At 49.2% G+C, this 15,093-nt stretch overlaps 1 protein-coding gene across 1 annotated transcript; it reads left to right on the top strand.

Annotated features, from left to right (window-relative positions):
• The first annotated feature begins 5,250 nt into the window (after positions 1-5,250).
• On the top strand, positions 5,251-14,921 carry ARL10 (ADP ribosylation factor like GTPase 10). Its single transcript, XM_030327222.1, has 4 exons — positions 5,251-5,494; positions 6,174-6,375; positions 9,142-9,317; positions 11,247-14,921. Exons 1-4 carry the CDS (start codon positions 5,312-5,314, stop codon positions 11,418-11,420), a joined length of 735 nt encoding a protein of 244 aa, XP_030183082.1. The 5' UTR covers positions 5,251-5,311; the 3' UTR covers positions 11,421-14,921.
• Positions 14,922-15,093: the final 172 nt, after the last annotated feature.

Here is a 15,093-nt window from a genome sequence, read left to right as displayed (position 1 = left end):
ATTCATGCAAGGGAATACTACACAGCATTAGAAATGAAACTAGATCTCCATGTATGACATGGATTAATCTCAAAAACGTCAAGTTGGATAAAAAAAGATAACAGTATGTTACCTGTAGAGGACACTTTTTAGGCAACAGGCTCGAGCATTAGAAACTTGAACAAGGCAAAAGTGTCCACAGTGACCACCAAGCTGACGCAAAAAGGTTTATCAAGTGACCCACCTGGAAAGAGCCATAGGCTCTGACCAATTACAACCACGCATAGTTCTTAAGATCACCAAAAAAGGGAAAATTCCATAGGTTCCATACTTCCTCACTCTGCCCTATACCTATAGCCCTTTACCACCACCTCCTGGCAGACAGTCTCTCCTTTGCTGTCCTTCCTGCTCTTTTGCAGTGTATTCAATAAACTTTTATCTCTTTTGTTCTGCCTTGGGTGTATTCTTTCACCACCCATGCCTTGACCCCCTATCCAATCAGACCATGCCACATCACCATTTATGTATATTATTAAAATTCAAAAAAGTTTTGATACGTACATAATAAAAGTATAAAAACATAAATGGGAATGATACACATCAACTTCAGGATAATGGTTATACCTGGAGATAGGAATAGCATCCTAGTTATGTTTGAATTTTTTTTTTTTTTAGAGAGAGAGAGCATGCATGAGCGGCGGGGGGGGGGGGGGAGACAGAGAGAGAGAGAGAGAGAGAGAGAGAATGAATCCCAAGCAGGCTCCACATTCAGAACAGAGCCCAATGCAGAGCTCGATACCATGACCCTGGGATCATGACCTGAGCAGAAATCAAGAGTCAGATGTTCAACTGACTGAGTCACCCTGGTGCCCCTGAAAAATCTTTTTAATAAAAAAAGAGAATAAAGCAAAATGCTAACTCTCAAATTTTGGTCAATACATGGGTATCTGAACATGTTTGTTTGTCATATTTAATAATTTTAAAATTTAAAAACATTAAGAGTCAATTAATTAAAATGATGAACAACTCCAGAGCTCATCTATGTCTGTGAAATTGAAACATCCTAAAATCCAACTGAGGACACATATGAAAAACTTCAGAACCAATCCTTTGAGTTTCCCTTCTTTTTCAAAAGAAAAGTTGGATAAAATGAGTGGATCTAGATTCCTGGATCTATACAGGGAGAAACAAGGTATCAAAAGCATGGTTTTCAAGACACACAGACCTGGTTCAAATCATAGCTGCCTTGGTTATTCAATATATGTTCTTGGGTAAACCACTTCCTCCCTCCAAGCTTGTTTCCTCTTTGATGAGATGGAGATAAGCTGGCCAGATGGCATATAGCACAAGGCAGCCCCAGGTCAGGGATACTTGAGAGCCAAAGGGAAGCTGGCAGATCAGAGAAACCAGCCCTGTGGCCATCAGAAGAGGGCTGGGCTTGGGTGTAAACAATGGCAACCCATTACAGAAGAGGCCAGAGCTCTAAGAAGGGAATCAGGCCCTGTTGGGTTTCGGACAGATGTACCCCTTCTTCTTCCCCCCGTTGCCCTGGGGAGACCTTGGCCAGCCCTATCACCATTACTGCAGGTTGAGAAGACACTGGCTGGGTGGCTGGGTAGGCACCTGCTCTACCTCAAGAACTAACTACAGTGTAGTGAACCAGCCTGCACCTTAGCAGCCTCTCTTCCACCACTCCTCTTCCCTCTCCCTGTACCCAAGCACTAAGTTAAAGCGATCAGAGGCGGCAACTTCTAATAAGAGTCTTACCTGGGCCAAGAGAGTTATAGAGAGGTTCTCCAGGGATGCAGTTGTCTGCTCAGGATTATACCAACTAGGGGTGTAGACTATACACCAGAGAGCCTCCTTCCCAACTCACCAGGAATACTTCAAGTTACACTTGGACTATGCCACCTCCCCTAGGCATTTTAGTCTCCAGGCCTCTCCTGGCCCCAAGGAAAGACGAGCTCACAGGGACAGATAAGAGAGGTCTGAGGGGCACACACCCAACAAGAGAAAGGCAACATACAGGACTATCTTATCCAGACACACCAGAGTTAATAGACTAGGCAGGGCAACAACTGAAAATAAGCATTTTAAGTATTATTCTAAAAAAGAAAAGAGAGGACTTTGGAAATATGAAGGGGGAAACAAGAAATCATAAACAACAACCAACTACAGAACCCGATGTGAAAAATGTAGATTAAATAAAGCCCTCAAAGGCTGTGGTGAACAGCAGAGTGGATATACCCAAGGACGAAATAAGCAAGTGTGAAGATCAGGTTCAGAAAATTGCCTTAAAAGCATAACAAAGGTATAACCGAAAGGCAGAAGGTTAAGCCAGTGTTGTCTGAAGCTGGCTACTTCTGAATGATATGGTGTATGATATAATGAGTGGACCCTTTGGTCAAGGGTCCTGCCTTTCACTGTATAGTGGGTCCCCTCATTGTATGCTATGTTGTTTGTGACTACTTCCTGTGGATTGGGCAGGCATACTGTGGTTCCCCAGATAGTGATGAAAAAAAAAAAAAAAGGATGGAAGGAAAGAGGGAAGGAAGGAAGGAAGGAAGGAAGGAAGGAAGGAAGGAAGGAAGGAAGGAAGCTATAAAATGGGTGAACACAAATATACCCTGGACTTTAGGAACAAAAGTGCACAAGAATGCAAATGGCACCAGGATTCCAGCTCTACCTTCTTTCTTTGTTTTTCCTGCTCTACCTCAATCTCTTTGACCTGAAGCTTTCTTCTTTACAGGTGGGGAAAATGGCTGCCTACAGCTGATAAGTTTTACATCTTTATCCACCCAAGACAGATTGATCTCAACACTCTGCTTACCAAATTTAAGAATCTCACGAAAGGATCTTTTTCGTCCAGCTTGATCCAAGTCATTACCCTGGGACTAATTATTTGTGCCAAGAATCATATAAACATGGTAGGTTTCCAGTTAATTCAATCATTAGGGAAACAATTCTCAGGAGATGAAGACAGACAAATGTTTGCATAGCAGTACACTTTACACCAGAACAAAGCCTGATATATAGTAGGTGATCATTAAATGTCAGTTCCCTGCTGCCCTTCTTGCACCATCATCAGAGACATGTAGTACTTATCCTGGTAGAGATGGGGAGCCACTAAGGAATTTTAAGCTAAAGATGACATTGTCGGCTTTTGTTTTGTTAAGACTACTGTGTAGCAATATGGAAGTTGGACTGTGTAAGGAAAGTTGGCAGTGTTTACCTTTAGAATTTAATCTTTAGGGGCGCCTGGGTGGCTGAGTCGGTTAAACGTCCAACTTCAGCTCAGGTCATGATCTCATGTTCGTGGGTTTGAGCCCCATGTTGGGCTCTGTGCTGACAGCTTAGAGCCTGGAGCCTGCTTCAGATTCTGTGTCTCCCTCTCTCTCTCTGCCCCTTGCCGCTCATGCTCTGTCTCCCTCTGTCTCAAAAATAAACATTAAAAAAAATTTTTTTTAAGAATTTAATCTTTAATTGTAGAATATCCAGATGGGGTTATGATTGAAGAGGAATTAACATCACTCAGAGATGGATATATTGACTATTGGGACTTTGTCTTCCCTTTTTTCAGAAGGTAAAGGGTGACTATTTTTATGATGGATATTATATCATGCAAGTGGAAGCACAAAGTTTAAAATGGATATAAGAGTAAAACTGGATGCAAAGGGGTGGACTGTGCTGGTCATGTGCCTGTTTACTTATGGCTCCATCCCTCACCCTTCACCTGCCCTGCTCTGTATCTAACTCCTGACAATCCCATTTCCAAAATTTCCTTGCCAAATAGTCCAGTTAGTTTCAGCTAATGGCAGCCAATGCCAGGTAAAAGGAGATTGAAAAGGATTGGTCAGAGAGGAGGGAAAAGATCAAGAAAAAAATGTGTCATAGAAGCCAAGGGAGGAGCACATGCAATTCATTCAATTCTGCAAATATCTAAGTGTGACCTCTGGGCTTCAGTCAGACTGAGCACATCAGATCCCAAGATGACAAAGGCCTGGTCAACATCCTCAAGTGGAGTGACAGAAAAATTTTCAGGCAGAAACTGTGACAAAACAGGGTGACTGAACTCCAGCTGAGGAAAAAAAACAAAACAAAACAAAAAAAGAAACCTAAAAAAATTTTTTTTTCTGACTGCAAAGTTCTGGTTAAATTCACTGATAATAACTTTTCTCTTTGGGAACTTTGCACTCCTGTTTTACCAAGGAGGTGATCCCTCAAGCAGTGAGCTGGCACCCTGGCCAGGTTTTGAATGGCATCTCTGCTAAGACTCTATTTAACAGTGTTAAATGGTGCAAGGAGGTGGAGCAAAATAAGAGCTAAGATGTTACCAACAGATTTAATAAAGAGGGATTTGTTAGAGACCCAGGTGAGAGAAGTTTCTCTGAGTAGGCGGGGCGTGGAATAGGAAATGCATATTATCCAGAAGTAGGGCTGTAATAGAAAGGAGAGGAGGTAGCCAGTGAGGGAGGACAGTTTCCCAAATAAGAGAGATCTGAGCATACCTGTGAATGACTACAAGAGTCCCGGGTCAACTAGATGGCTTGGGGTTGCTTACAATAAAGACACCTATTCACCGTGCAGCCCCTCATGGAGTTCTTTGAAGTACCTCAGGATGTTTCTCCTGCTACACCTGGAAACCTTGGCAGTCACTGGAAGTCACAAAAGACTAGGTGATTAGGAGATCTAAACACTGCCTTCTGATCCTGCCTCCTTCATTCGCATGCCCGACCCCAAGAGAGCAGAACCGCTGGGGTCTGAGAAGCAGCCAACGGAAGGTAGAGTACCAAGCGTCTGGGATCCAGGCTGCAGTCCCGCCTCTGACACTCCATAACCTGATACCCCGTAGCCTTGTGACTTGTCTTAATTTGTTCCCCGAGGTCTTGAGGGATGCCCAGAAAACACCTTTTGGGTTTGAGTGCAGTCTCTACCAATGCACTACAATGCGACCTGGGGCCTCGGTTTTTCCTTCTAGGAAGCCCTGCTTTACAGAGTAACCGAGAACAGCGGTCAACTGACCACTAGGCATACAGTAAGTGCTCGGGAAATGCCAATATCACCGTCTCCCATTACGCCCAGGTACAGCCTCTCGCTCCACACCGCACCTTGCAGCGGGGGCGGGAGGTCCCCGCGCTCTGGTCGGCTAGCCCACTCCCGCTGCCCCGGCGCGGGCCGCCTGTCGCTGACAGCAGCGGTGCATTGTGGGCCTTGTAGTGCGGGGCTGCGGTTGGGTGGGTGGGCGCGGCCGCGGCAGTCGCAGCGGGGCCATCTTCCGCGGGCCGGCTGGTTCGGCCTGTGCACCCCGCACCCGCGCCCTTCGCCCGGCCCGATGGCTCCGCGGCCGCTGAGCCCCTTGGTGCTGGCGCTGGGCGGCGCCGCGGCCGTGCTGGGCTCAGTACTCTTCATCCTCTGGAAGGCCTACTTCGGGCGCGGACGGGAGCGGCGCTGGGACCGGAACGAGGCCTGGTGGGGCGCGGAGCCTCCTCGCCTCTCTGAGTGGGACGAGTGGGACGTGAGTGCCGGGCCGGGGTCTGTATCTCCGCACGTGCAGCTGAGGGGTGTGACGCGGCCCCGCGAGGCCGGAAGCGCCTGGGTCCGGGACTTGGCGCCACAGCCCGCTAGCCCCTCGCGAAAGGGCGCGCGGCGGGCAGCCAGGCAGTCGTGAGTCCCGGAACCGAGAGATGGGTGGGCATTTCAGGGAGTGTTTGGCACCGCCCTGTGCTGCCGCGGGACCCGGGCTTCCTCGTGGGCGCCAGAGCTCCGTGGGCGCGGCCCCGGAGTGATGTCGGGCCCGCGCCCTGTCCAGCCCGCGCTCGCCGGGCGCCTGCGCAGTACGCACAGCCCGCGGCCTGGGGCATGCTGGGAGAGGCCTCCGCCCCCTTCCCGGCCCCTGGCCTAATTGCGAGTTTTTCCCTGTCCGTGGTACCCACGATCCTGGGTCGCGGGGATTGCCAGTCTGAGGAGGCTGAGACTTCGCGAGAAGGAACTTCACCGAGGTCACTCAGGGAAAGCCAGGAGAATAGGGTTTGGGATTCAGGACTCCAAAGGCAGCGCTGGTCTCACTGCACCAGACCATGCCTGCCTGCCCGTTGACGGGTGGGGAGCGGGATGGACGCTTTGGTGTCTTCGGTCTTCTTTTAGGGAGGGTCCAGAGGGAGGGTGCCGGCCGCAACCTGACCTGTGCTCCACAGCCTGAAGACGAGGAGGACGAAGAGCCGGCGCTGGAGGAGTTGGAGCAGCGTGAGGTGCTGGTGCTGGGGCTGGATGGCTCAGGGAAGAGCACGTTCCTGCGCGTGCTGTCTGGGAAGCCACCGCTGGAAGGCCACATCCCCACCTGGGGCTTCAATTCTGTGCGGCTGCCCACCAAGGACTTCGAGGTGGACCTGCTAGAGAGTGAGCAGACACCCCCCCCGCCACCCCCCCATCTCCCCATCACCTCAGCTGGACCCAAGCGGGGGATCTTTGCCTGGGGGTGGCTCCAGCATGCATATCTAAGCAGGACACGTCCCTGTATGACATTCTTCCCCTGCCTCTCTGGGGCACAAATATAGTCCAAGCTCTGTCTTCTGAAGCGATGGGCCGTTCATGATCAGGCAACTCCAGCTTGGTCACTGCCTGTCCCTCACCCCTACTGAAGCTCACATGCCTAACACTGAGATATCAAAAGCTAAAGTTTCCTGTATGCCAAGCACTTGACAGGCATTATTATGTAATAAAATCCTCCCAACAATTCCAACAAACTGGAAACAGTCATTATCCTTGTTACATGCATGAGGAAAGGGAGGCCCAACAAGTTAAATAATTTATCCTGGCTCACCCAGCTTGCCAGTCTGCTAATGCAGACTCTGACTCTAAGCTCTCGATGTTAAGTACCATGCTACATTGCTTGTTTCTGAAGGATGCTTGCTATTTTCTTCTGCCCTTTGCACTGTTCCCTCAGTCTGGAAAGCCCTTCTTCCCTTGATAAACTGCTACACCTTCAAGACTTAGGTCAAATATGATATCCTGTGAAGCCATCTCTGACTCCCAGGCTAGGTCAAGGGCTCTTCCTTTGAGCTGGCTTTTGCCACATACCAGGCTGTGTCCGTAACTAAGCATCTGGGACACAGATGGGTCTGATCCAGTCTGGCCCCTAGGGCCCAGCCTCCAGCAGATACCTGGGAGAACTTGTTGAGTGAGTGATCAGAGGGGGTCTGGGCAGTGCCTATCCTCAGTGTTAGGCTTCTTGGGATCCCAGGAGAGGGTTGGCTGAGGGGGTATTGAGAGGACAGCAGTACTTAGCCACGTGTGTCTAGCTACAGACTTGGAGGGGAGGGACAAATGGACTTCTTGCCAGCCACAGGACTCAGGCCATAAAGATTGGGTAGGTTTAGTTAAGCGTTATGTAGTGAGATCAGACTCTGAGGGCCTACCTGTTGGCCTGAATGGGCCCAGTTCTTCTGGTCTCAGGCACTTGCTTACTGGCCTGTCCTGGCTATATCTTTCCTCCCTGATTGTGGCAAACATTGATATCCACCTGGAATTTGGTTCTTTAAACAAGATTTTCCCCATCCCTGGAAGAAGGGGTTTGGTGTTTTCATGTTACCCAAGAGTCTGACTGGTTACAATCCAGGTTTGATAGGGTCACTCCTGGATTCAAATTCAGATCTCCCATTCAAGTCCTAGAGTTTTCCCTTCCCACAACACTCACATGGCTGTGGTCTCCAATGCCTGGCCTGGAGCCCAGCCAAGGATGGGCCCTTCGTGGATCTTTGATGACTCTTTCCGTCCCCCCCACTTCGTATACCTCTTTTATTAGCTAGTTCTTTCAGCTTTATTTTCCAATAGATTCTGCATCTGTCCACTTTCCCCCACTTCCACCACTACCTGTTTGATCCAAGCCACCATCATCCCAGTACTATAATAGCCCCTGTGCTGGTCTTTCTGCTTCCACTTCTGTCCCCAATGTCAGCCAGCAGTATCTTTCAGACACCCATGTCACGCTTGCTTAAAACCCTTAAGGGGATCCCCAGCAGCCTCACTGTAGCCTTACAGCCCCTGTGTGTTCAAGCCCTGGCCAACCTTGATGGTTGTGGCTTCTTCCTCCCTCCCTCAGCCATCCTGGCTGCCTTCTGTTTCTCAAACACAGTGTTCTTGCTCTTCCTTCTGCTTGTAATGCTTTTCTCTGCCTCTTCCCTTAGCTAGCTCCTTTTCATTAGTCCAGACTCAGCTCATATGCTGCTTCCTCGGGAAGAGCTTCCCAGATGACCCAAACCAAAGCCACCCTCAGCCATTTTCACTTTTTCTGTTTGATTTCCTTCCCTTCTGAAATGTGCTTATGTGTTACTGCTGTGTCCGTCTTGGTTACAGAGGGAGCTCCTTGAGAGCAGGGCCCTGTCTGCCTTGCTCACCTCTGTATCCCCAGCACCCAGATCAGTGCTTGGCACCTAGTAAGCACTCAGTAAATACTTGTTGAGTGCCTGCTATGTGCCAGGCATTGTGCTGAGGGCTTTGGGGGGGATCCAGATGTAAACAGCTCTAACTCTCAAAGAGCATAGAGTCCACAAGTATCAGAAATAAATTCAGCAACACTAGGATGTGGTGTGACTAATGGGGACTGTGCAGAGGGACAGAGAGGAATAAGAAGGCAACCCAGGGTACTGTGTGGGCAGCCATGTGGTGGTAGGACTGAGTGTGGTGTTTGCAAGGAAAGAAAATGGGGTGACCAGACTGAACAAGAGACACTGAAGGGAGAATGGCTGTGCACAGGCTGGGCAGGGAGTCCTGGCTTCTGACCACACCATTACTGGCCAGGGAGGAAGCTAGGAATGGCAGGAAGCAGCCCAGGAAAAAGAACTAGAGAGTACTATTTAATGAGCACCTTGTATGCTAGCCCTGTGAAAGGTGCATTGCGTGTGGTACCTTGGGTTTTGCCACAACCTATTAGTAGGTAAGTTCAGTGAGGAGGAGAATGCTGCTGCTTGAAGGCAGTGACTTGCCCAGGGAGTCCTAGCTGTCAGAGCCCGAGCTAACCAGGTCTGATTGGCTCCAGAACAGGTTGTCTTTTCCTTGCCCCTGGCTGATGGAGCCTTGGGAAGCCAGAAGAGGGGTGGTCTTGAGGCTGTATGTACAGAGCTGGGGCCTGGGGAGGCTCTGAGCTGGCCCCTGGCCTCTCCTCAGTCGGTGGCAGTCAGAACCTACGCTTCTACTGGAAGGAGTTTGTGAATGAAGTAGACGTACTGGTGTTCCTGGTGGACTCGGCTGACCGGCTGCGGCTGCCTTGGGCCCGGCAGGAACTGCACAAGCTGCTGGACAAGGACCCTGACCTGCCTGTCGTCGTGGTGGCCAACAAGCAGGTGAGAGCCATGGGAGGCTGGCTTAGGCCAGTTGGGCTTGATCCACTGATCCCTGGGCAGGGGCAGGGAGCACAGGAGAGAGATTCAGGCCCAAGTCCATGACCCGGAGCACTTGGCTGAGATTCTGTCCCGTGCTTTTCATCCTGTGCTTTTTCCTCATCCCTGACCCTCGTCCTCTATCTGCCTTCCTCTTTGTCTCCCTGCCACCCACCATCCTGGAGAAATGAGAAAAATAATGATTAAGCATCCACTACATGTCAGTCAGGTATGGTTTTGAAGAGCATTTCATATTATGCTTCTAATTGACCCTACTAGGTATGGGATACTATTCCCATTTTACAAATTGGGAATCTGAAGCTTGAGGTTTTGTAATCTCCCCAAGGCTGTACACCCTGAAAGTAGTGGAACTGGGATGTCTAAATCCAAAACTTGTGCCTTTTCTGCATTGCCATATCCTTGTGACTTCCAGCTCTAGATCTGAGAGGTAAAGCTGGGAAGTAGTAAGTTGAGCCGATTGAAATGACAATATCATGAGTGCGCCTACAGTGTGCCAGGCTAACCACCTGACAATCATGACCTCACTTAAATCCTGCAAAACCTGGGGCGCCTGGGTGGCGCAGTCGGTTAAGCGTCCGACTTCAGCCAGGTCACGATCTCGCGGTCCGTGAGTTCGAGCCCCGCGTCGGGCTCTGTGCTGACAGCTCAGAGCCTGGAGCCTGTTTCGGATTCTGTGTCTCCCTCTCTCTCTCTGCCCCTCGCCCGTTCATGCTCTGTCTCTCTCTGTCCCAAAAATAAATAAACGTTGGAAAAAAAAAAAATTTAAATCCTGCAAAACCCTATGATTGGCCTTGTTATTATCCCTCAATGCCCAGAGTTACAGCTGGTATATGGCAAAGGCAGGACTTGAACTCAGATCTTCCTCAAAGATCCTTCTTAACCACACTATACCTCTTCTGGGCCTTTGGCCAGACCTAAGCTGCCCTTCTCAGTACGTACCAAGTTAAGCTTTGCCACAGTACAGAGTTCTGTCATTTTTCCTGTGGCCTGGCCCATGTCCCTGAGAACTGTGGCACATGTTCCCAACCTGTCTTGAAGAGAAGCTGTACGTCTTTGATCCCAGTTTCCCTTGCCTGTCAGGAAGTACTTGACAATCATTTATAAATATGCCCATATGTCCTGGTTTTCCTGGGATGGTCCCCATTTATGCCTGTTGTTCTGGTATAATTATTAATAGTGCCCACTTTGAGTCTCAGAAGTACCCTGGTTTGGATGATGAATTATATCATCATTCTACTCATAATTTATGGCAATATAGAACCTACAGGAGACAACACCTAAGGTCCTATGAATTCTCCAAGAATTATTTTAATTTGGGGCCAGGGCTGAAATTAAAATGTACCCTCACCAGCCGTGCTCTGCAGTGGCTTCTTTTTTCCTCAGCCAGTGTCTAGGAGTCTGGGGCAGATAAGGCCCTTGTCTGGAAATGATCCTAGTATAAGATCTCTCCACTACTGAGTTTAGGAAACTGAGCTAGGATTCCTGTAAGGGGTATAGCCTTGGTTATCAGCCCAACCTGGGTTTGAAACCTGGCTTTGTCACTGTGTCCTTAGCTAAATACTTTCACCTCCCTGAGTCCATTTCCTCAGCAGTTCAGTGCAGACTGTGAGAATCAAATAAGTCTAAGCGCCCCTTACAATGCCTGGCTTAAAGGAAGTGCCATCTCTTACCACAGTGGCTGGTGATGGTATGAAAAGAGGTTGGTACCGAGGAAAGACGGAAAAGAGTTTAGACAAAGGGGCCCAGAGGCCACTTCTGGGAACTTAGGCCCCAGTGTTCCCCGGGTAGCCAAACAGTTCTTTCCATGGATGACAGCGTGGGTGCTGGGAAACTGTCAGCTCTGTTCCAACTAGCTTCTCCATCTCCTCCCAGGACCTGAGTGAGGCCATGAGCATGGTGGAGCTGCAGCAGGAGCTGGGCCTGCAGGCTGTCGACAGCCAGCGGGAGGTGTTCCTCTTGGCAGCCAGCATCGCCCCTGCAGGACCTGGCTTTGAAGACCCCGGCACCGTGCATATCTGGAGACTGCTCTTGGAGCTTCTCTCCTAGGCTGGCCCCCACCTGCTCACGCACCCAACCCTGGAGACGCCCGTTCTGCCACTCCTGCTTCTCTATTGCCAGCCTGGGCCTGAGGCGGGAGCTGTGTGGCAACTCTTCCCTTCTCTCCTCCCACGCTCCAGAACAGGGCCTGAGCAAGGCCAAGAACCACACAGAGGCCTTCCTGGTGAGGTGGCCGTGAGGCTGAAGTGGGGAGGCAGGTGGGGCAGACAGTGGAAGAGCATAGTGTCTGGCTCACTCCAGGCTGCAAGTGGATCCAATTGTCACCAGTGAAGGCCTGCACCCTCCTTCTCTGATGTGTAAAGCAAGGTGCTCAGTGGGCTCAGTTCTCACCACTGCAGGTTGTGGTGACTGAGAACCAGTATAGTGTCAGAAGTACTCCCAATCTGAACCATTCCCTCCTGGAGACTTCACGCCCCTCTCATGCAGGCAGGTTCTGGGCAGTACACAGTGAGCTGTGGCTCCAAGGCCTACGATGTCCTACAGCCCCAGTTCTGCCCAGCTGGGTCATGGCCTTGTGCTATCTCTGCCTCTCTGGCCCTGGGGCCATCATTTTTAAAGAGAGGTGATTTCCATGAGTTTTTTTTTTTTTTTTTTTTTTTTTTTTTCTGACTTGGAAATACGTTTTCCAGCCATGAAGGTAAGAAGTGCTAGAACGAACCTGGAGATCCTAGCAAGCTTTCTGAAACCTGCTTCTGCAAGCCAAGGCCTGCCTGCCAGACTACAGGATCAAGTGGTATTCACCCCCAATCAAAAAAACTAAAGGCTTTTTCCCCCCTAATCTGGACACACAAGCTGCTGCTCTTGCACTAACTGTGCCAATGCCCATGTTTACAGAAGTCTGGGGGAGGAACCCATGTCCCTGGGGAGACAACTGTCAGCTGGAGCTGGGTGTTGGCCTCAGAACTGCGTTTTAATTATTTATTTATTTATAAAAGGAACAGGCCAAAGTTTTAGGTTCTGTTTCTAGGTGCTGTTATCAGAACCCCAGATGACTGTCATGGAAAACTTGTGTCTTTGAGGACAATAGCTGGAATTGTGAGGCAATGTGATAACCTCCACATGTCAGTGGAGACAAAGCTCTAGCTTCCCCCTATCATTTACAGCTGTATGCAGTATCATACTTCACATTAATCCACATGAACTTAAACTCCACCACCTGGCCTGATAAGTCAAAAGGACACACCTCCTTCTGTGTAGATGGTGACTCTAGGAGAGGAAATTTGAATCATGTAAATCCAGGCAAAAAGAGATGGGAATTAGCAGATCAGCCAATAGGGGGACTTTGGGTACCTCACTCAGCCTTTCTGGACCTGCTGATTCCTCAGCTAAAGCAAAGTTGGACAGAATTTCTGGGTTTTCTCCAGTGCACACTCCAGGATTCTCCTGTTTCTGGTGACCAGCCAGTTTGTCTGTATATTGACACTTCTCTTTAGTGCAGGCAAAAGAAGGAGCCTTTTGTCTGTCAGGGGCTACTGAGTAATCAGTAGCCACAAATGGACTTTTTTTTTTAGAGGTCATATCCAACTCCGTTTGCTTTTTAATTGAGAATACAGATTATGTGCCTTCATTTCATTTGACATTTACTCAGTGTGCTTCAGTTCCATGCTGTGGCCTATGTGAGAAAAGGCACAGGGAGGGAGGGTGGGGAGGGAACCCCCCAAATCCAGAAGTGTGATTATTGGAACAGTGGCCTACCATGCTCTTGGGCAGTAGGTATATCAACAGAATCACTGTTATTTGAAATCCTGATTAATGTTCGCAGAAGAAAGATTTTGTTTGCTTTTACTTAAAATATTTAAGGAATGACTTGGCTTTTAAAGAGTAGCCTTTGAAACTTTGTCAACAAATTTTCATTTTGACATTGAAAGATTATAAAACTACTTCTCTGTTCTTTGAACTCCTGGTTCTCCAGTGCTTGACATTTACCTTTGGAACCAGCAGTGTTGTAGGGGATCCTTTTCTAATTAAGATCTGCCTTTGGTCTAATGAGTATCATTATGTAATACAATTTTCAAAGTCTCCAGTGAGGGCAGTGAACTTGAATAAAGAGTTTAACTAACTATATCTACTTGAGCAACTTTTGAAGACCACTCCCAGAACAGACAGGTCCGAGTGGTACACCAGAAGAGACACCACCGGGGGGCGCTGAAGGTCCAGAGTACCACCCCTCTGATACTTGTGCAGAATATAGATGTTCTCTTGGCCTGTGAGTGTGCCTCATCACATTTGTGGCTGACAGCTGTGCTCTGGTAGGGTCGTTGGCCTATCCTCCAGGCAAAGTGCCAACAGTGCTTATCTGCTCTGGTTTCTGCCAGGATTAGACCAGATGAAGTAGAGGAGTGGGGCTCTCTTACGAACAGCTACATGCCTGGCCTGTGGTGCTCTTACTCATTTGCTCCCGAATGTGACTTTCTGATTCACAAGCCCAGATCACCTGCTCCTGGGACCCAGCCATTATCTGGAGTTCATCTCAAAGTTTTCTGAGCTAGCCTGGGTGACACTGCCCCCACCCCACTCTACCCCACTGCCCCAACACTACAGCTCCCAACCTACCTGAGCATGGGTTAGGGGTCAAATGTCAGCAGCTCTCCTAACAAAGGCAGCTGGAAGGTAGGAAGGCTCTGGGTCTGAGAGAACAGATGGGCACTCCACATCAAAGGGAAGCCTCTGCTTCTTCTTGCCTGTTGAACCTATGCCTCATCATTCACCCTGGCCCTAAGGGCTTCTGTTCTTAAGAATTACTTAATGCAATGTGGCTTCTGGTTTTCCATTCTCTGACCTGCTGCCAACCCTCAGGAGAGGCCAACTTGGCTGAAAGCTTGGTCATGTGGATGGCCTGAGCAAAATTAGGTTCCTGAGACTACTGAGACCACCACCTTGGACTGGCTGCCTATCCCAAGAAGCCTCCTCTGGTACCTCTTGGTGCCCAGATGTGGGTTGTAAGCTTGCGCTGACACACTGGCATCCAGCTGTAAGGACGGGGTGGGATGGTGAAATCAGTCCATCACAGCCCTCCCAGTCCTACAGAGAGGTGCTGATGAGAATCTGAGGACTCTTCCCCGTCTGCCTGAATGAAACACTAGATTCTCCAAAAAATGTTTCCACTTGACTTTAGAAAACATTTGTTCTTATGCTAGTTTAGTAGCAATTGCCAGCACTTTGAACTAGCTGCTGAAACTCACCGATGGTATTCATCCTCGAGCACCTGCCCACACCTCAGACCTGGGAATAGTCTTAGTCTGCCTGTCTTGTTTGTTGACTCACACATCCCCGAAGTCCTTTCTAGTAAAGAACCTCCACCTTTTCCTCTGCTGCCTCTGCGAGGTGGGCCCATGAGGTACATGGGGAGAATTGCCATCAAAGATCTGGAAGAGGCCTTGCTGTCCCAGCCCAAGCCCTATGAACCCAGACCTGCAGGGTTGCCAAGGACAATCTGCATTAAAGAGCACCGGCAGCAGTTTGAGCCACACAATAAATGCCAAAAACTCAGTTGTGGTTTCATTTGAATTCTGATTTTGAGGAGTACATGCTGGGTGCTTACAGCTCCAGTGAGGGGCAGCTATGGAGGGTGGTCCCAGAATACTACCTGTGACACAATCACTGGTCAACAGCAAGTCCCAGTCCTCTGACCCTTCAACCCACAGCTCAGTATCTTTTGGGA

Source organism: Lynx canadensis, chromosome A1 (genome assembly GCF_007474595.2).
Source record: "Lynx canadensis isolate LIC74 chromosome A1, mLynCan4.pri.v2, whole genome shotgun sequence".
Classification (NCBI taxonomy): Eukaryota; Metazoa; Chordata; class Mammalia; order Carnivora; family Felidae; genus Lynx; species Lynx canadensis.
The sequence above is the reverse complement of the archived record's forward strand: the minus strand, read 5'-3'. Positions and strand labels throughout refer to the sequence as shown.